Source organism: Stegastes partitus, unplaced genomic scaffold (genome assembly GCF_000690725.1).
Source record: "Stegastes partitus isolate 25-593 unplaced genomic scaffold, Stegastes_partitus-1.0.2 Scaffold249, whole genome shotgun sequence".
In the NCBI taxonomy this organism is placed as follows: Eukaryota; Metazoa; Chordata; class Actinopteri; family Pomacentridae; genus Stegastes; species Stegastes partitus.
The window spans coordinates 579,600-602,229 of record NW_007577980.1 but is presented as its reverse complement, the minus strand read 5'-3'; the positions used below and the strand labels follow the sequence as shown (position 1 = coordinate 602,229).

The 22,630-nt window shown below is 40.0% G+C and overlaps 1 protein-coding gene across 1 annotated transcript in view; it reads right to left on the bottom strand.

Moving 5' to 3' along the window:
- Positions 1-10,839: 10,839 nt before the first annotated feature.
- LOC103357354 (cadherin-4-like) overlaps positions 10,840-22,630 on the bottom strand; it is an 81,613-nt gene continuing 69,822 nt past the window's right edge. Inside the window, exons 11-14 of the mRNA XM_008281884.1 lie at positions 18,998-19,234; positions 17,229-17,368; positions 16,968-17,132; positions 10,840-14,852 (exon numbers count right to left, since the gene is read on the bottom strand). Of these exons, the coding sequence (XP_008280106.1) occupies positions 14,646-14,852; positions 16,968-17,132; positions 17,229-17,368; positions 18,998-19,234 (749 nt within the window). The 3' untranslated portion in view covers positions 10,840-14,645. The remainder of the gene's footprint in view (positions 14,853-16,967; positions 17,133-17,228; positions 17,369-18,997; positions 19,235-22,630) is intronic.

Genomic DNA, 22,630 nt, shown 5'->3' with positions numbered 1-22,630 from the left:
TTTTTGTCCAAAATAGAGGAAGTGTACTTTTCTCTAAATACAGAGCAATGTCCAACGTCTACCTATTTAGAATCATCGCAAGAACTTCTATTGCAGTTTGTTAATTACCAGTGAGAGCTGTAGTCAAATTCTCACAGTCTTTAAACAGGTAAAAAGAGAATAACACACAAATTTTCAAATCAGCTTTCTCCCAAGAGCAGAACAAAAACACAGCCGTATCACAGAACACTGATTTGTCCTTTAAAATCAGCCTTAACTTTCTCATAGCTATTTTTAATTTATTTTTTTTTCACTAATGCTTGTATAATTACTGTTTCCCCTGAGCCGGTAAATTTTTGCAGTAAATGAGTACCCAAGGAACAGCTTCTGAAATAAAAATGCGCTGCAGCCAGCTTCACCCTCTGAAAGACTTGCACATTATTCCTTGAGCCAAACGATGCCTCATCTTCGCGGCATCTCCAATCATCCTCCTCCCTGATTATGTGGTCACACAGAAACCCAATCAGCAACTGACCTTTTACTGCAGGAGCAGTCATAAACACAGCAGGAGGAATGTGGGTGTGATCTGTAGGCTCAGCAGTCAGAGAGAACTGGGTGAAGTTGAGAAGATCCGCTATTTACAGATTGTCTCATTTGTGCAGAATAGAGATTTGGAAGAGATACGGTTTGGACAAGAACTCCAAACTTGGAAACTCCCCGTTCTAGAGGCTGCAGTGATTACACAAACCATCAAGAAATTTAGTTAGAAGAGCTCAGTGGTAACATAAAACAAGCCAAAGGAAGATAGAGACTCAATTAGTTAAGTTCCCCATAAGACAGACTGTAAACTCATGAGGCTCCGTTTTGTGTGTAAATGAAGAAAATAGAAGATTTTTAACCGAGCAAGTGCGTACTAAAGGGATTTAAATGTAAGACATTTCACACCCAGCTAAAAACTGCGAGCAGTTTTTCTGTCTGGGGTTTTGTCAGCTTGCCTATTGTACTCTCCCAAATCCCAGTATTGAATCTTCAGATTAATATTTTAGATTTTAGTCATGAAAGCAAAGCATTTATTGTTGCTCTAAGAACTCATAAATCAAACATGTCAGTCCACTTTTTTTTGGTAAGCATTTAATGGGAAGTAAATAGTTTAGGCATGGATTGTTTGTTTGTTCCGTAGATGTACATGAGGAAACCTGGAGATATCATCAGAGAATGCTAAAATGCTGCTGTCCATGCTTGTAATAATACTTTAATGTGTTGCAAATGCGATTTAGAGGTCTGCATCTGTTTTCTACAACAAAGCCCGCGCAGTGAAGAAATGATGTCAAAGCAATAGCTGATACAGTAGCTCCATCAGGACCGTATCTCCAAGCTCTGTGTAGGTAAGTACTGACAGATGGTCGGATCATGTTGACAGCGTGTGTGTGTGTGTGTGAGTGATAGATAGCTACTCTGTGAATAGCTGTGGAGCATAATATGATTTGATTGTAAGAATGGAATCTAAATCTGATTTCAGACAGCACTATAGGCCCAGAGCTTCTCTCCTTTATCTCTGTCCCTCGCCAGCCTTAATGTGGTCAGTTGTTCTCTCTGGGGTGTGGTCTCTCTGACCCGGGAGGACACACAATCGCTTCCAATCTTCGGGCTTTTAGATGCCTTCATGCCTCTTCGAAATGACTCTCATCATATAAAGCCACTCTACCTGCCACCGCCATCCGGACTATTTAGGAGGTATGCAGCGAATGCATTGTGTCGATGTGGTGACTGGTGGAAAGACCAGTAGAAAGTTTCATAATTGTTTCCCAGCGTGGTTTTGTGGTTCTCTTGACTGTTTGAACCCGCTCTCATTTCTCTTGAGATCCAACTCCTCCCCTATAGCGCAGTTACTCTGTGAAAAGATTAGATGAGGAGTTCACTGCAGGGGCATCAGGCAATCTGCATACAATAGCCCGCCACTGCTATGAATAAATCAACATTGATGTAAGACAATAAAGCCAATGCGGTGTGGCTATTTGTTTATTCTTATTACACAGAGCAGTGCACTTTGGATCATTCAGAGTAAATGCATTACTTGAAGACAACTCTGAACACAGACTGCCCAATCCCAAGTCTATTTGGCTCTATGAGCGCTCTGTCTGTGTCCAGAGGTGGTCTGGCAGTCCACTGACGCAGCCATTAGATGGGTATCCAATCAGACTTGGGCCATTCCCTTCTTCCTGCAGTCTCCCGTGTCTGCACATCCTAAGGCCATCATAGAGGAAATGAAAGTCACTGATGGAGAATATGAAGAAAAGGTATGGATGGCTTGATAGATGACTGGTCTGACTACTGGTCTAGAGCTGAGTGGAGGGACATATAACTATAGGCCCAAGTGTGTGTGTATATATATATACACTGTTGCCCATAAAGTAGGAATCCTTTTTGTTTTCAGACCCATTCCTCTTTTTATTCCTATTTATACTCATCAGTAATCACTTTTGACCAGGTGCAATGATTACAAACTGAGTCCCAGTTACGCAGGTGAAACAAATTCTGACTTTGGGATCTGACCAAAGAGTGGGACGTCCTGCCCATTGACACCATCAGCAAGCTGGTGGGCAGTATGCCACCATGTCTTAATGCATTGATCCATGTCAGGGGTGGCCCTACTCAATATTAGTGACTGAGGGACATTTAAAAGAGCAATACTGTACATCCTTATGCATAAAATCCCCTCAAATATGTGTTTCCTGTTAAATGGACCAAGGCTGAAAAATTGAAACAAAACCTTTAATGTATTTGTTCAACACTCCTAATTTTGTTGAAATCAAAAGATGGTCCCATCAAGCTCAACTGAGATGATGCAGCAGATTGTTGTGGTGGTTGAGTGCGCCTTGGATCCTAACTAAATTGCCTACAGTGTCACCATCAAAGCCTCCCTCCCATCCATATGCTTCATAGTGGGAACCACAGATACACATACCATCCATTCTCCCTCTATCGCTAAGATGAAAAAAAAAGTCTCAACCGAAGAATTCAGTCGGTCCTTAGCATTTCTCTGGGTCTCACTGGTTTTCCTCAGTAGCAGTTTTTTTTTTTTTTTTGCCTGACTTACAGTCTCCTCTGAACTGTTGATGTCGATATGTGCCTTCTACTTGAACTCTGGGAAGCACTGATGTTGGGTTTAATCTCAGGCGCTGTTAATTGGTGATTTCTGAGGCTGGTAGCTCTAATGAACTTCTCTGCAGCACAGGGAGCTCTTGGGCTTCCTTTCCTGTGGCAGTCCTCACGGGAGCCATTTTCATGATGGTGTTTGATGGTTTTTGCACAGAAACTTTTCTCGACTGGCTGACCTTTCATGTCCTAAAGCAATGATGAACTGTCGTCTCTTTTTTACTCAGTTGAGCATTCCGTGCTTAAAAATGGATTTAGTTGAACAGGGCTGTTTGCTATATACCAACACTACCTCGGCACTAAACAGTGGATGCTCCCTACTGGATCAAGAAGACAAAAAAATTCCACCAAATTATTTTTGAACAACTCACACTTGTTTCAAAATCCTTGCTGGTGGTTTTACTGTAATCCTCATGATGTCATGAATGTTAACATGGGTGAATTGGAACATTGCCTAAAAAACAGTACCATCACCTGTGATTCTCTTGTGCTCTTGAACGTTTATTCACATCTGAAAAAAGATCTGCAAAATCATCCCTGCTGCTGCTCTAGAAACGAACATTTGGATGATAAATGTAGTTGTTTATTCATTCAGAAATTGTCTGTTTTGTCAGAGCGTTATCTCAGACACTTGTTTGTTAACCAAAACTTTGAGTAAGAAATCTAAATGACTGGTAGTCCATTATATCTCTTGTGTAACTGCATCTGTGGTGGCAGTCATCTTCCTCGGTTCAGCAGATAAATTCATTATCATGAGAAAGTATGAATTTAGAATTAGCTGCTCTGATAGATATCTGCGCACTGGAGCAACGTGCATCAGCATGTACTCTGGGAAAATCTTTTGTGCCATTATGTTATGTGCGCTCCAACGCAATTTCAGAAACAAATTTTAATTTTTTTTTCTCATTTTGTCGACAGATATTGTTAAAAAAAACTTTACTGATTAAGATTTTATTTTGTATGGAACACATAAGTTTAAAAAAATGTGATGCATTGGTGTCAAGGAGTCAAAACTCTAAATAAAACAATGCTGCCCACATGTGAATCCATTAAGAATACCAGTTTGGTAATACAGTATATACAGTTAGATGTACAATTTTTCTACATAATAGGTACTTTTGATACTTGGATTATAATACTGTGACTCAACTAGGATTCTAATTCAGGTCTATAATTCAGTATTTTGTACATTTTTGTACTGCTATGTAAGAATCTGATGTCAGATCATCTTGCTGCATGTACTTTCTTTAAACTAGTTGTTCTGGACCTTCAAGAGATCATTTTTCACAAGTCACAATACTGTTTATTTGATTAAAAACAATAATAGTTCTGGAACTCAAATATGTAATTGGAATATTTCATTTATGCAAGTTTTCTCCTGTCTGTGATTTTTTCTTTTGACAGAGTTCACGCGTCACTTGGTATGCCACTCTGATTTCAAGCCACTGCTTAGAAAAAAAAAAATGAATGTGTTTTTTTGAAGATAAATAAGTTGACAGGGATGATATGACGTTAATTAATGATGTTATTAGAATAATGCCAGCATAACATATGTCTAATAGGACTATCAGAGTGAATATGGTCATTGCACTGCAAAAAAAAAGGGAAAAAAAATCTATTTCTTCATTTTTTTTCTTATTTGATTTATGGAGACATAGTTCTCCATAAATCAAAGCACTCATAGTTTCAGAAAAACCTCTGAAGAATAATTTTCAGATGACATGATCCACAGGTGAAAAAAAACTGTTTAGACAGACAAGAAAGAAAGTAAAACACAGAAGACATACCAATGATTTTTCTTCTACAACCTGGTTTCTTATTCTCACCAAAAAAAATGGACCTTGGATTTTTCTCTACTGAAAAACATTCCAGAGTAACATTAATTTTACTTTTCAGGAGTTTTTTTTTCTTCTTCTTCTAATATTTCTGTGCCTGTTGGCCAAATAAGAACATATGAAGATTAATTGGTGCATTTATGAAGTCTGGAGAGTGGTTAACTTTGGCCTGTACATTCAGCAGACATATAATAAGCTTTTACAAGGTGCAGTTACTGTTGATGTCAGTCGCATTAACATGATGACACACTCTGGTCAAGTGCACAAAGGGGGAACATAGAACGCTTCATCTCCACTAGACTCACATTTTATGAGAATGTCGTCTCTCCTGGCAGCGGCTCCACCACGTGTTGTGTGGTTTGTCTGTGTCTGTGTCCGCTCGAGCTCTGTTGCCAAAACACAAATCTGACCTGATGGAGACCTCTTTTGTATGCGTTTAATGACAGAGATTCAGGCTGAGGCACAGGTGTGTTAGTGGTGGCTGCCTCCCACTTAGCTGAGGTCCTGCCTTTGTGCACTCCGGCGCTGTCGGACACTTACTGGAACTGAGCCGTCATTAACCCTAGAACACTAACGTTAAAATTAGCAACACCATCACTAACGTCGGGTATATTTTACCTCGTATAATATTCCGGATAAAATATAGTTTTCATCAATTTATGTAAAGGTACAACACTGTATGACAAATTGTAGTACTCTTCTTTAATTTCCCAATATACAATCCATCCATCCATTATCTATACACCGCTTAATCCTCACTAAGATCGCGGGGGGGCTGGAGCCTATCCCAGCTGACCCAGGGTGAAGGCAGGGGACACCCTGGACAGGTCACCAGTCTATCACAGGGCCACACTTAGAGACAGACAACAAAGCACACTCACAATCACACCTACGGACAATTTAGAATCACCAATTAACCTCAACATGTTTTTGGACTGTGTTGGAGGAAGCCGGAGAACCCGGAGAGAACCCACGCTGCACGGGAACAACATGCAAACTCCATACAGAAAGATTCCGGTGCCCCCACCAGCAACCTTCTTGCTGCGAGGCAACAGTGCTACCAACTGCGCCACCCTGCAGCCCAATATACAATATCACATAAAATTTAAAAAAGGTACCATGGGGGACCCTATAAAAAGGCAGCAAAATTATTGAAAAATCAGGTAATCCTTCACGAGAAATTTCCAAACAAAAAAAATAATGGAGCTGGGAACTTGTTCTTTGGTCCAGCCATTCCTGGGACATGTGAGCCTTGTCTGGTGAAGGCACAGTCTTCCTGCATCACTGACAACTGTGGCAGAGATTGACAAAAAATGGTGTTTTTTGAGAGGGGAAAAATTGCCAAATTTTTTTGACTGCATGAATTTCCTTGAAAAGACGACATACCAGAACCAAACTGAGCCTTCACCAGACAAGGCTCACATGTCCCAGTCCTACAGTTCGGCAGACAGTGTTGTACTTTTACATAAATTGATGAAAACTATGTTTTATGGGGAATATTATATCGGGTAAAATATACCTGGCGTTAGTGATGGTGTTACTAATTTTAACGTTAGTGTGCTCAGTCAGGTATTTCACTGATTTTCTGGACATTTCTTTTTTTTTCCTCTCTCTGAGTGCTACAACTCCATGTAAAGACAGAGATGTAAATTAACATGAGCTACATGTTCCTCACTTGTTAGCATGCCAGTGTAACTAAGCCTGTGACAGGATGACAGCTGTGGATGAATGGGCCAGAGGATGTGGCCGGCCTGAGTGTTGTTTCCCTTGAAAAGTGCAAAGAGCGCCTGATTTCAACACACAAACACTAACATTGGGTAAATTCCACCCATAAAATATGATACCCTCTATCACTAACGCCGGGTGAAAATCACCCGAACGCATGCCTCTTGATAAAACCATAGATGGGAGGTGGGAAACAAACATACCATCAATGACATCAATGAGCAGCCTGAAGCTACACAAGGACCCATGCAGCTCAGACAGCAACACAATGAAAATCACATGACAAAAATCGTGCGGGTGAAAATCATCCAACGTTAGTGTTCTATGGTTAATATACCTATGCTTTCCCTGTGAAAAGTCAAAATGTAGTGAAACATTGGTTAGAGCTCAATGAGAAGATTGAAACCACTCTGACGTTTCTCTGATATGAAGATACAACTAAGAGTCCTCAGCCCATCACTTTGGACCGACTGACCCAACTGCTGTTCACATGGAACCCTTCTCCACTTTGGCCTTCTAGGTTGAATATTTGCTGCTACCAACAAGATCTGCACAGTTTTGTGGCGAAAAAAGACAATTTTGTGACTTGATCTGCTTTGGGACAAGGAGCAAAAGTGGCAATCTTTGTATTTTTTATTCAGACTGTCTTATCAATTTACAGATGAACTCTGTCATGAGTTTTTCCCCTCGCTATGAATGGAATTTTGTAATTTAATGTAACAACTAGAAACAGGGGGAAACAACTAGTCAAGCTTTGCCTAAAGATGACAAAAATTGCCTATCAGCACTGCTAAAGCACACTAGATAATACATTATATGTTGTTTCTTAGCTTTGCATAAAGACTGGAAACACGAGGACACAGAAAATGTTGTTTTTACTTGCTACAAGTTTAGTACAAATACTAAACTATTATCTTATTAATTACATTTTAGCATCTTGGTGTCTAATTAATAAATCTTGGTGCCTAATTTGACAATAATCTGAGTTTATTATTTTTCAGTAAAATTTCAAAAATACTAAATTCTATTTAACTTTTAAAGATACCCAGACCATTCTACATGCCTTATTTCTTCTCGACTGGATTGTTGTAACACAATTTTTACCTGCCTGAGAAAAAAAAAAAATCTGTCAATCGCCTCCAGTTCAGAACTTTAATAAAAACGAAGGTCCATGATCACATCACTCCTATTTTAGCCTCGTTGCACCGGCTTCCAGCATGTTTTAGGATGGCTTTTAAGATTTTACTGACCACTTTTAAAGCCCTTCATAGCCTTTCTCCCAGTTCTATTTCCGACCTTTTAGGACCTAATGCACCATCACACTTTGAGCTTCTGAAGCAGAGGTCTTCTGTCTGTTCTAGGGGTCTGGCTAAAAAACTAAAGGGGACCAAGTGTTTATTTTTAGGGCCCCAAAGCTCTGGAATGATCTGTCTGAGGAAATCTGATTGCCTGACTTCTTTTACATTTCTTCTTAAGACATAATATTCAGAGAGTTTTCCTGAATTTTCATTTTTTGAGCTTTTATTTATCTGTATTTTATTTTTATTTTAAGACATTTTCTACATCTTTACAACTGTGTTGCTTTTATACACCATATTGTGCTTTTATCTGTATCTGTAAAGCACATGTAAGCTGAAAAGTGCTGTATAAATAAAGATGATGATATTGTTATTACTATTAAAGCAAGATACTACACTATTTATGCTGAGCTAGAATAACCAGCCTCTTTTTGTACGTATGTATTTAAGTTGCAGATATAAGGGCAGTATTAATCTTCTCATCTCACTTTTAGAAAGAATGCAAATAAGCACATTTTCTGAAATGTTAAACCAACATGCAACAAAGTTTACTTTAGTGACATTATTTCCATGTCCTTTCTGAGAAATTGTTGACCTGCAAACCATCTGTAAACCCCCCACATGCACAAACCCACACAGGGTCAAACTTCAGCATGGGGCAATCCTGGTAATTATGTGACTGTTACTTGAATTAATCCGTTCTGACTCACCTGTCAGAATGTCAGATAAGTAAACCTGTCAACCCTGCAGTCTGACTGGTGGGAGTTCAGGAGCAGGTTTCACTTTATCCTCAGTTTTCTTGTAGTTCGAGGAGAGAGATTTGTGCGTTCGTGTGCTGTTGTGTGAGCGGGTGTGTAACAGCAGGGCTTATTCTGTCTGTGTGTGCATTGACGTGCTCTGACAGGTCAATCAATGAGGAGGAGATGCAGTCAGATGTCGGTTCATTGACCTGCTGTGCTAAAGAAGAACAAGCAAGGGTCATCTCATCCCACTCCTCACGCCGCCACAGCTGCCTGCACTGATTGCTAACTGATTTCCTTTTACATTTACTGGTTACCTCTGTTTTTATGGTGGACGTTGCTGAATTAAGATTTAACGGGGAAATGTCGATAAAGAAGTTTTACTGCTGGGAAGCAGCGTGTGATAATTCACTTTAAGGTGCACTGCTGGTAACATGTCGTTAAAAGACCGTCCTAATGGTTTAAAGTCATAAACTACAAATCATACATTGCTACACTGAACAATTTGTTGTCTTTACCTGTTTTATTTTTGGAAGCATTGCATCATCACTACATAGCAGGAACTGTTTTGAGAACTGCATGTTCAGGGATGCTCAGACTTTTTGGATTTTTGAGAGAGGGCTGTAGTCTTTATATATAAAAGAATAAATGAAAATTTTAACCACAGGACTTAAACAAGAATTGGTTGTGAGTGCCCCTATAGCTCACCTAGTGGAGTGGGCAACCCATGAACAGGGGCCCCGACACAGTGGTCGTGGATTAAAAAACAAAACAAACAAAAGACAGAATTGGTTGTAAGAATATGCACATATATGAAGAACTCATCTTTTGTCCTTGGTATCTATGCTCATTTCAGTTTTTAACATAAGCTTTCTATTGCTGTTTCCTAGCAACACCATACCAAAAACGTATTAAAAACATTACATTTATTTGACCAGGTTCAAACACGTGTTTCTGGTGCACAGCAGTGTTCAGAGAAAGTTGACAAAACCAGAACAGAAAAAAAAAAATTGCAAAAGAGGAAAAGCACAGTCACTTTATAACTACGAGTGGTGTTCTGGATTTCCTTGGTGACAAAATTTGCAAAAACAAAAGTGAAATTTAAATAAGGGGGCGAAAAAAAGAGAGAAAAAAGCATCTGCTTCAGCTGGGAAAGAATTATTATTTTTTCACCTTGGAAGACAGCCCTGTCAGGCACAGCTGACAAATGAACTGCCTTAATTGTGTTGATCATTTTAGCTTATGTTTGTTCATGGCTGGCACTAAGACTAATTTGGAATACGAAACTCAATCATCAACATATTAAAGCAGTGCAAACAGAAGCACATCATAATTTCTAATTCTCTGTGATTTTGATTCTATCATGGCGTGTGTGTGTTTTTTAATTTTTATTTTGCAGAGCTAGAACCACCATTTACATTAGGGACACACTAGCTTCTTTAATTAGTGTGCCGCCCCAGTGACATGCATCTGCCAACAAATTTGCGCACACAACACGAAAACTTCTATTTGCACATGCGTATACATACATCTTTCTCACTTATTTGTAGTCACCAAGTGTTTCTGATCACTGCAAATTCTTACACCTTTTCTATCAGTTTCTGCGGAGAAGACACAGTCGAATGCAAGAAACTAAAAAAAACAAAATCCTAAATTGACATTCATTATTGTGACAAAAACTTCTCAGTTTAAATTTATGGTCAAAATAAAGGGCTCCTTATGCCACATTAGCACGATTAAAATAATACAAGCGTGAAGAAAGGCGCTGCTTGCAGGAATCCGCAGGTGACATAGAAACGACAGAAGCCAGCATTCTTACAAGGAGGGGAAATTTTATTTATAACACATGGTGCTGACAGGGACTCTCCAGCTCAGCGTCTATATTACAAGGTTGATCGGCAAGGCTGCGCATGTACTGTACGGTATTTGGAAACCAAGATTGCAGTGGCACTATAAACACACGCTTGAAACAACAGACTTCTTCCCTTTTTTTTTTTTTCCTTTCATTTTCTTACAAAATGGTACAAACAACAATACAAAATATTTGTGCTGTTGACAATTTACAAAAAAAGTCTTTGACTCAATAACTGTGCAATTATTTTTTCTTTTTTTTTTTTTTTTTTTCTCCTCCATTTGAAGCTATGTGAGTATGGTACACCAGAATCCCTTCTGGACTGCGGCCTCCGTCATGCGGGCCGCGACACTTTTTGAAATGTTGTATGGTTACTGTAATAGAACTCATCTCTCCATTATAAAAAGACACATGCAAAAAGCTCCAATTGTACAGTTACAGTTTGTCTAACTTTGTCTGTTTAGCTTCAAGCAAATACTACACTATGTACACTTGGACTTGAATAATATTCGGAGAACTCGTATGAAACACTGCTGTTTGTCTTCCGGCAATAAGCAGGAGAAAAGTTTGGCTTCTGTTGGAGGCTCCCGTCATGTCCACGGTCAGGCAGTGTCCGGAGTGAGACCAAATATCCTTTAGCTAACACCGGAGTAGTAGAAGAGCCAGGCAGAAGTCAGGCTTGGACTACAGCAGTGCAATAGTTCTTCCTCCGCTCTCATTTGCTAATTCTTCCCTCATTTTAGGAAGGGAAAGTCAATAAGACAAGTGGACGTAACAAGTAATGATTAATCTCCCTTCATTTTCTCTTTACAAATTGCATTTAAATGGACTGTCGAGTTTGGCCGATTCCACTGATGATTTGCTGCCATGTGTAATTGTGAGTCATTGATAACATTCAGCATCATAATGTCATTGCATTATGTATGTACGTTTGACACAGTTATAAAGGTCAGTTACCTTGTGTAAAGTGTGTGTGTGTGTGTGTGTGTGGGGCCCTCCGGTTCTTGTTCGGCCCTGAATCTGGCCCTTCGTTCCATGAAGCCTGTCTTAATGCTGTGAACACCGGATGGCCGTCAGTAATGTCGCAGCTCAGCAGCTGTATTCGAACAACGCCGGATGAGCTCATATAATATAGAACACTCACATATATACAGTAAGGCCTAGAGGAGTGAGTGTGTGCTGGACTGTACAAGTTGGTTTGAACTTTTTCACCAAGATGAAGCAAAAAGTTGAACAGCGACACAAGTATGGCTGTAAGCTCATACAGAATCACACAGATTCTCTTAAATGCACATGGCTTTTTGTGAAATAGAATTTGCCAAGTATTCCTTTGAAACAAAATGATACTGAGGGGGGGGGAGAAAAAAAAATGAAAAGACCACACAGAAACAGATAAATCAAGTCACCAAATGTATAAAAAAAATGTTCTGTATATACAACATTTATATGTCAGAAATAATCACAAATAGCAGAAAGTAACAGCTGTGTTTATTTTGTGAGGATATTCTGTAGGCTGAGAAGGAGTCGCATAGATAAGAGCTTATCCAGCAGTAAGCTGTAGAAAAAAAGAAACCCCTCCTTTTCTGGTGTCTGAGCTGACAGCTGTCCTGAATATCACCACTTTCAGGTTCTACAAGGTAAGGGGCAATTTACAGCCATCTATCCATGGATCTAAATCTACAGATTGCTACCCTGTTGACCTTATTCACGTTCTTTTTACTTGTTTAGAGTTCAATCACACTCTCTTTATTTCATTTCATTTGTAGCAACAGCTAAAATTTTCCATTTATCTCATCACAAGTCAGTTCCTTTCAAACCTCTCTGAAAGTGACGGGACCTTTTTTGACATTGAACTATTTTTTTTATTTTTTTTTTACCATTTGCGTTGCTGTTTGTTCGAATTGAAGATCATTTTTTACCCACAAACAATCCAGAACAGTTGAGAAGCAGCAGGAGAGGAGGAGTACAAGTGGCAAGAGCCTTTTCATCGCATTCTTCTGAAGAACGTCGTTATGGAGATTTCCCTCCAAGCATTCATCACAATGGAGGAAATTAATTAATTCATAATTAATAAAAGATCTGGTCGATCAACTTTAAACTAGCCACCACTGACGAGTGTTTCAATGGGCATTCAGAAGATAAGGAATGATTAAACCTTTCTGTCATTCACCAGAATCTCCCTGGTCCCTCTGAAATGTTTTTGCATATTTAAATAATTTAATACACAATCTAAAGCTCCTTTTTTTCCCCCCTCAAGTTCTCTATACCCAGTTCTGGGGGCCTGAAATGTGATTACAAAAGCCCACGGGTAGTGCCGCTTTTTCATTAAGTCACAACAAAACTGTCTTTCAAAATGTCTGTCTTGGAAAAAGCGTTATTACTGAAGCTTTAGTTTTGCTTTTTCTGCTTTGATAAAGTGCAGAACTTCATACAGACTTCTTTCCTCTAACTTCTTTTCAAAACCTCTTGAACTAGAAGCCAAAAAATTTCAGGAGAAAATTTCCGATGAATGAAATGCTGCCTGAAGAGAGACAGATTGCGAAGGCGCTAAGTCCCTGGCTGAGGCTCAATTCCCCCAGTTTCTGTGACAGGGACCAGCACCAGAGTTTGTATCTTAGAAGTTAGTCACCAAAACAACAGGGAATTAACAAAAGCAAATAAAACAAAGCGAGAGCGAAAGGGACTCAGAACGGGGCTCGTATGAGCTTCTGTACGTGACATTATCAGCTATTTGAAGTCACCAAGCGCTTTCTTCTCCTTCATGTTTGTACAGTTTAAATTGTTTTGGTGACACTTTTAATACATGTTAACTGGTACCATGTTAATTAACCGTTGGGCTGAGGGACAAACATGCAAACCTTAATGCTCTTAAAGGCAAAATCTCCTTAAATAACCCTCACTGTACCTCATATACAGTAAAATTGTAGTGATACTGTAACATATGACTTGAAAATTGATAACAAGCTTTAGAGTCGAACACAGAGAGCTCAAAACAAACACAGCTGCTATTGAAGCCACAATAAACAAGGAGACACAATGCATTTCTTCTCTAAGACAGTCCCATTATGTGTTTTCGTGATTTCAGCAACCACATTCAAGTTGGCTGTGATCTAGGAGCACAGATATGCCTGACTTGAAAAGTTAATGATTTGTCCATAACTTACAGACACACTGTAGGCCTATGTACAGTACGTCCACATAAAGCGCCCTCGTAAGCCAGTCGCCGCTCCTCTGAAACCAGCACTGACATCTCCCGCAGCTACCACAGCCCTGCAGGACGGGAGAAATGACAAGGGAGGTTTGGATTAAAGGGTCAGGGGTCCTATGGGGGCCTGTGAGCCCAGAAAATGGCAACCAATCCTGAGTTAGCGGGAGTCTGCTAAAATACGCACCACTGAAGGCACTTTTTAAACAACAGTGCTTCTGTTCTAAGTAATTCAAGTTCAAGAAAGAATAAACCAGGGCTCTCCGTGCAGGAAGAACTTTCATATCTATGTTCTTGTTCTTATTTTCCTTTTTTGTTTGCCTCAGACAAAACAAGCAGCTCAACCTAAAGCTTCTTCGGAGAGGGAGGCAGGGGCTGACAGCAAGGGAAAAGCGAATACCCTCAGGAGTAGGGAACAGCTTGAATCAAAGGCGAGTGAGACGGGGAGAAGGGAAGAAAAAAAAAAGCTTCACAAAATTAAGTATAAACAAAAAAATCTGACAAAAGTAACTGAAACCTACATCTAGCGTGAAACTTAAAATGAAACAAAAGCGCAAGAGTTTGAGAATGCACACTATGAGAAGCCTGCGAGTCAGAGCTTCCATTTCAGTCTTAGACAGAGCTTAGAGCAGGAGACGGTTGAGAAGAGCACCCGAAACTGACTCGTGGCACCGGTCCTCTGTGGTGGGTAACTTGATTGGTTGGTTGGACAGTCAGTTGGTCAGTGTGAACATGTCAAGAGTTAACGTGTGTTCAGTTAGGGTGTAATAGCCCCCCGTGTGTTACGGGGGGGAACAGAGCATGGCAGGCCAGCTGACGGGACGAGGGTGCGTGTGCATGTGTGACCGGGCAAATTTAATCATCATCCCCTCCTCCGTACATGTCGGCCAGCTTCTTGAAGCGAGGGCCCCAGTCGTTGAGGTAGTCATAGTCCTGGTCCCCCGTGCTGGAGGAGTTGAGGGAGCTGACGGAGCCGGCGGTGGAGCCGCTGCCCTCGTAGTCGAACACCAGCAGGGAGTCATACGGAGGAGCTGTGGGGTCGTTGTCTGCCGCTCGCAGACCCTGAAGACGACAGAGAGGAGGCAGTTGTCACCTATTACACGTCTACACTAGAGATATGATATGGAACATGCTACTAAAGCACGCTGATGAGTGAAAAAGGAGCATTAAATTACTAGAAGTCCTCGTGTTATCTAGTCATTGCATGTGTCTAGTATTGATGAGCAGGGCTCTTCATAACCATAAAACTGTCCTTTGCTTGTAAATTGGAATTTATTGCACAGAATGTCCCCATTTACAGTGTTTTTGTGAATACAGTATTGCACCATTAAATTATTATCACACATTTAATCATTTAGCAGGAGTTAATTTTATCTACTGTACATACTGGTGGGGGCTTTATTCGATAAAAATACATAATATTTTTCAAGCACAATCCCTTCACGGCAATGATACTCTTCAACATCAGTGGCCTCCCCTTGTAGAACAATGCTCCCACAATGCAAATACTAATGTTGGGGGGACTTGAAGAATAGAATAGAATACAATAGAATAAAACTTTATTGATCCCTTCGGTGTAAACCTCAGGGAAATTGTTAATTGTTAGAACACGACAAAGCCTCCAAACTCCCCTGATGCCAATCTGATTGAGCATCCACGACAAACAAATTAAAACAAGTGTGATCCACAGATGACCCACAACGCAACCCACAGGACCCAGAGAATCCCCGGACAATGTCCCGGTGCCAAACAACACAAGACAACCTGTCCATGTCCTAAAAGGTCAGGCCTGTGTTTGCAGCCCAAGCTGAACCGTCACAGTATAAGGCAGGTGGTTTTACTGTTGGAGCTGATTGGTGTGACTGCGGCACGGGTATAGATGTTGTTTTTAGCATTATAATTGGTACCAGTGTCTACTTTCCAAACCTGTGCGGGACTGTGCATGAAAAACTACTGTAAATACATCATCCTAAAAGTTCTGCTCAAGGTCCTTGACAAAGCAGAGCAGCAGATAATTATGGAGTTACTCAAGACTACTTCAGAGTTCTGACACTGAATTTTTTAAAATGCTGCTTTTGGAGAATTTTGCACAGAAAGTACAAAGAGTTTACAGAAAATCTTTTTTTTTTTTTTTCATTTTATGGTTCAGATGTGCACCAGAAATGGTCCTATTAAATCACCATTACAAGCTTCAAAAAGGCCAACGCTTCCCGTAAAGCTCAGTTGGTTTAAATTCTGCACTATGTGTAGAGGAGGATGTGCAAATTTGTCTGGATCAAAGCTTCCTTTTAACAGGCCAACAGTCACGGTTACTGCATAAATTAGAGTCTTTCAAGTATATAGATACATACATAAGGATCTTTTTCTTTCGGTGTGCGATCAAAACCTATTCATCACTATTTTCTTACAATTTCATGAATAACATGTGAGCTTTTTGTTTTGTTTTTATGCTTCCAGTCTTATATTCATTTCTTAGAATGGCAAATTAGGGCCATTGACCTGAAGTTGAGGCAGGTGAAGAGAATGAATTTCATCTACTTCAGTGAAATAACAAAGAGATGCTTTGGATAGAAACCTAAAAAGCCTCAACCCCTGTGGGTACAAAGTGTGGCAAAAAAACACCATGTGTTTGCTGTGTTTGCGTTTTACCAGACTGCTGGAGCGAGATCAGGTAAGTGCATGTGTAAAAGAGAGGGATAGAGAGAGAGAGAGAGCGAGAGAGGGGGAGACGAAAAGAGAGAGAGGAGGGAGAAAGAGAGTCAAGGCTGGATGGATCAAAGCTGAACAGCTGCCAACACCTCTCGAGTGTGAACGTGTTGTCACGAGTCTGTCAATCAGCATTTTCTCGCATCAGCGTGTCAGTGTTAGAGTTGTGTGCGTGACAGTGCATGTTCGTGTGTGTGTGTGTGTGTGAATAAACCTGGTACAGTGAGAGTAGCTGTAAAGTAAAACAAAACTTGTTCCCATCACCATACTGGAGTTTTACATATTGAACAGCATCCAGAAATGAGTAATCACATTAAATGTCAGATCGATGGAAAGTGAAAGTGAGAGGCCGGCTCGCTGCGGGAGAAACAATCTAATGACTGCTGAGCCTTTGTGCGTGCAGGATGTAAAGCCTGTTTGTGGCTGCTGCGGCTGCTGTGTGTGTGTGTGTGTGTGTGTCTGTAAATTCACCTCATGGATAAAGTCCCCGATGTCTCCAGGGTGGGGCACGACAGGTCTGATGGGGTACTGGGACTCGGGGATGATGGGACGTTCATCCACCCTGCGGACACCAGGCGGCTTGCTGATGATGTGCTCCAAGGAGTCGGGCTGCTGCAGCTGGCTCAGGTCATAGTCCTACACAAGCCACAAGGGGCACGGAGATGTGAGCAGGTCAGAGGTCAACACAGAAAGCATGTACCGTGTATATATGTGTGTCTCCCAGGATCTCACTTGGTCTTCTTCTCCTCCTCCCTCCTCATCATATTTGAGGATGTTGTCTCTGACATCGTCCTCGGGGTCAATAAGCAGCTGCTTCGTCTGCCTCTCCTTTTCCCTGCGCTTGATCCACACCACAAACAACAGTACCATGCCTGCAACAACACATGCACCAGTGTTAGAAACCTTTAGCATATGCTGCAGCAACCTTACTCAAAGACAAAAAATAAAAATTATAATAAAAACAACTGACAATCAGGGAATACTTTACACTTTGAAGAGTTACAGCCTTGTTGGCAGTTTTGTCTATAGGCACAGCAGAGGTTTGAGCTAAAAGTTGGCATGTTAAAATGTCATCGTGAAGCAGGTTTCAAAATATCACCATGCTCACCATCCTAGTTAAGCATGCTAGCACTGTAACATGCCAATTTGCATAACATATCTGATGCTAATGGCAATGTCATCAGTACTGCAGATGTTTGGTTGTAAACCAAAGGACTGGATAAACAAGTTTTGACCTGAGGATAGTGATCGAGACAGTTTTCCTTGAGGCAGACATGAGTGTGTGAACCCAAAAGACCAAACACCCTGTGCTCATGTTTTCCTAACATTAACCACTGGGTTGAAAAGTGTGTGACTTTGATACCGAGAGAGCAGAGCAGAGCCAGATGAGATGACTGACCTTTTTTTTTTTTGGTCTGTAGTTTGAAGTAGTTGCTACTCTTGTGATGGAAGTTTCAAAATCTAAATGCTTCAGAATGCTTAGTCATTGCACACATAAATGTAATGCTCATGTAACGTCTGTACTATGACTAATCTCGTGATCCCGCCACCGGCTTGACCTGCGCAGGACCCTCAGTTTATTGCTCCAACACTTAAATGTGTCTCTGTCAACTTTGCTTTACCTCCAAGCAAGGACAAGAGTATGATATGTAGAGAGGCCCCGGAGGTTGTATCCTCCTTATGGATGCTGTTTTTGGCTATCAGCTAAGGACAATGACTAACTTGTGTCCTAATAACCTTGACTGTATAAAACCCCTTTTTTCTATTTCTTTCTTTTTACTTCTTTAACCAGCTCATTCTCAACTGTTTATATCTATTTGTGGATGCTAAATTAAGCCTTCAGGAAGACAAACTTTGTGACTTTTGGCTTTATTCAACACAAATTGGCACCACAGTCTCTCAGTTTCTCTATTGTTTTTCAGCAATGTTTTATTTATTGGTGTTATCTGACTTTTTTTTTTTTTTATAGTTTTGTTTTTTAATGTAATTTAAATGTGTGATGATAGTGATAAAAGTATCTCATTGCAAAACTTGAATTGAGTTACAGCAGTTATGAAGTAATGGATAATTCATATGCAATATAACATCTCAAAGCGTGTTGGTAAGAATCTTACAGCTTCAGGTGAATTTATCTATAGGACTTGTCTGTGTGGACACCAGAACAAAGCAAGGCAGCAACATGAATCAGTGGCAGTACAGACACCAGCAGATATTTACCCTGCCAGGAAAAGAAAACAAAAACCTACTTGTCCAGAGATGCTGGCGAGGATTCCAGCAGTCGAGGCAGTCATCAATTATACAAACTATTGCTCATGTTGTTGTATTACAGCCTGGTGAATGTTTAATGGCCGTGCCCTGAACGGAATATTTTGAAAGAACGACAAATCTGAGCCAGTCACAGGCAACTTGAACTTTTTCCATTGTAGATGTGTGGGTTTGTGACATGTGTGAGAGCAGCAAGGTGTCAGGGACTGAATTCAGCATGAAGAACTCAAACTCACTGAGCAGTATGATGATGCAGATGAGGATGGAGATGATGGCTCCGGTTCCCAGGCCGGCGGCTGCCACGGCTCCGAGAGTGGTGCAGTCTCCGTTCTCATCGCAGGGACACACCTTCACTTTAATGACTGACCTGTTGGACAAAGGAGGGTTCCCCGAGTCTGACACGATTACAGGGACCTCGTACACGCCGGGCTCTAAATATATCTGGTACCGCAGACCCAGACGGGCGTAATCGCCTGTGAAGAGTGAAGAGGAAAGACAAAAGTTGTCACTAGATATCACCACGAGTCACATTTACTATTCCAGAAGCAATTTTCTACCTAAATCACCACAATCTCTAAAGAAAATCTTACTTATAACTTTTAAAAATATCAATTAATTGTTTATTAACAGTTTTCTTGTAGTAAGGATGCCCTGATCCAATCTCATATTGGAAACAAAGCATTATTTTTTAGCTGATTAGTATTGACTTTAACCTCAGCCGGATCTTTTGGTTATGTCAGTTGAAACACAGTTGCTGTGAAGTAAGAGCACAATTTCTGGTAGGATGTTTAGGATACAAATTTTAAATAATTTCCCTAATCATTAATCAACAGCATTATTATCACTGTTGTTATCACTTAATTAATAACACAAACGGAGCAAAACCTGTCTTATGCTGCTGTTTCAGATGACAGACACATGATTTTGGCCACAAAGGCAGCTCTGTCCTATTCGATTGCTGCATGTTTTAAACTTATGAGCTCTGTCCGGTGGTGATTAAGCATCACAGAAGTCTTTGTCATGGTGGTCTGTTGCTAAATCTAAAGCCCAACACTCTTCTCTGCTTGTCAACTGCTTGTGAACTGTCCTTAGTCCGAGTTACCACCTCCTCAGGTCATTACAGCATTATTCTGTAAGAGGCTCCACCTAGTGGAACAACCAGGCACTAAAGCCAATATACAATACATGTTCTAAGGGCCATGTAGAGAATACAACTTTCTACTTTTCTTTGGGAGCTTGTGGAGATAGGGTACACCCTACGCTTTCCACACTATTTTCCAGACAGTGCATACAAGTGCGTACATTGGATTGATTTTAATAACTTTAATGTACTTGAAGTGCATAATTTCTAGGAAAGGGTACTGCATTAAGGTGTCATATTAAATGACTCGGATCAGATAGGGGGCAAAAAAACTTGATCGGGACATCCCTACATTGGAGTGTTTATATTCTTATCGCTCAGAAGATATGATCCCCAAACATGCATTATGAACATTTAAAAAATGTTTTTTACTCGTGCAAAAAAAAAAAAAATTATAAAAAATTACATAAAATTTACTTTTTTAAACTTACAATTAGAAATTGGGAATTTGGACAACAGAAGTATTATGAGAATTGATCGGTGTATCCCCTAGATCAGGAGTCAGCAACCTTAAACACTCAAAGAGCCATTTGGGGCCTGTTTCCCACAGAAAAGAAAACACCGGGAGCCACAAAACCCCTTTGACATCTAAAATGAAAATAACACTGCATATATAATTTTTTTACCTTTATGCTTTGTATAAAAAAAACTGCAGTGTGTCGCATTTATAAAATCAATGACCTGCTACAGAGAAAACTACATTTTATTTCTGCATTTTCTGCAACTCCAAAAAAAAAAATAAGATACTGGCTTGAAGGTTATTTTCAAATAAAATACTCAATGTCTATCTGAATCCTCCTCGTATGTATGAAATAAAAAGTTGATCTTAAATTTTCCACCTGCAGCAAAATAAAAATGCCGTCTGGTTGGCATGCTGACTGCAGCTGGGACTGCTGACCAGACTCATGACTGCCTGTGAGTGCCTTGGGGGAGGAACTCATGGCAGCACCCACTGCTCGCTGAGGACAGTAACTGCAATACGATTCTTTAGAGTCTTTAGAACACCAGTAAAGTCTCCAATAACACCAGAAAGAGTTGCTAGATTTGTCACTAGTCATTTTGACAAAAAAAGTCGACAAGAGGATTTGGAAAATCGCAAGATTTAGCGAGAAAGTCACCAAGTTGGCAACACTGCTCGTACCGGCGGGTGTCGCACACTGGCGGTTGCAACAACATATTTTGAGCAACAAAAAATTAAATGCATTTTATTTTAATGTTATAAGATCACCATAATCTTCAAATTTAGAATTAAAAAACTAACAAAATAAAATAAAATAAATTCAAATTAAAACACTCATTGTTTATTTTTGAAAGCCACAAGGAGCCGCAGCAGAGGTATGAAAGAGCCACCCCTGGTCTAAGACTGGCCTAAATACAGGCCATGTGAACANGTCAGTTGAAACACAGTTGCTGTGAAGTAAGAGCACAATTTCTGGGAAATAGGCAAATTTTTAAAAAGTACACCCTACGCTTTCCACACTATTTTCCAGACAGTGCATACAAGTGCGTACATTGGACTGATTTTAATAACTTTAATGTACTTGAAATGCATAGTTTCTAGGAAAGGGTACTGCATTAAGGTGTCATATTAAATAACTCGGATCAGATAGGGGGCAAAAAAACTTGGGACATCCCTACATTGGAGTGTTTATATTCTTACCGCTCAGAAGATATGATCGCCAAACATGCATTATATACATTTTAAAAATGTTTTTTACGTATGCAAAATAAAATAAAATAAAATAAAATAAATTACATAAAATTAACTTTTTTAAACTTACAATTAGAAATTGTGAATTTGGACAACAGAATTATTATGAGAATTAATCGGTGTATTCCCTAGACCAGGGGTCGGCAACCTTAAACACTCAAAGAGCCATTTGGGGCCTGTTTCCCACAGAAAAGAAAACACTGGGAGCCACAAAACCCTTTTGACATCTAAAATGAAGATAACACTGCATATATAATTTTTTTACCTTTATGCTTTGTATAAAAAAAAACTACAGTGTGTCGCATTTATAAAATCAATGACCTGCGACAGAGAAAACTACATTTTATTTTTGCATTTTCTGCAACTCCAAAAAAAATAAGATGCTGGCTTGAAGGTTATTTTCAAATAAAATACTCAATGTCTATCTGAATTCTCCTCGTATTTATGAAATAAAAAGCTGATCTTAAATTATCCACCTGCAGCAAAATAAAAATGACGTCTGGTTGGCATGCTGACTGCAGCTGGGACTGCTGACCAGACTCCTGGCCGCCTGTGAGCGCCTTGGGGGAGGAGCTCATGGCAGCACCCGCTGCTCGCTGAGGACAGTAACTGCAATACGATACGTGTTTTCACGTCAGCGTCTTCAGAACACCAGTAAAATCTCCAATAGCACCAGAAAGAGTTGCTAGATTTGTCACTAGTCATTTTGACAAAAAAAGTCGACAAGAGCATTTGGAAAATCGCCAGATTTAGCGAGAAAGTCACCAAGTTGGCAACACTGCTCGTACCGGCGGGTGTCGCACATCGGCAGTTGCAACAACATATTTTGAGCAACAAAAAATGAAATGCGTTTTATTTTAATGTTATAAGATCACCATAATCTTCAAATTTAGAATTACATTTTAAAAACTAACAAACTAAAATAAAATACATTTAAATTAAAACACTCATTATTTATTTTCGAAAGCCACAAGAAGCCGCAGCAGAGGTACGAAAGAGCCACCCCTGGTCTAAGAC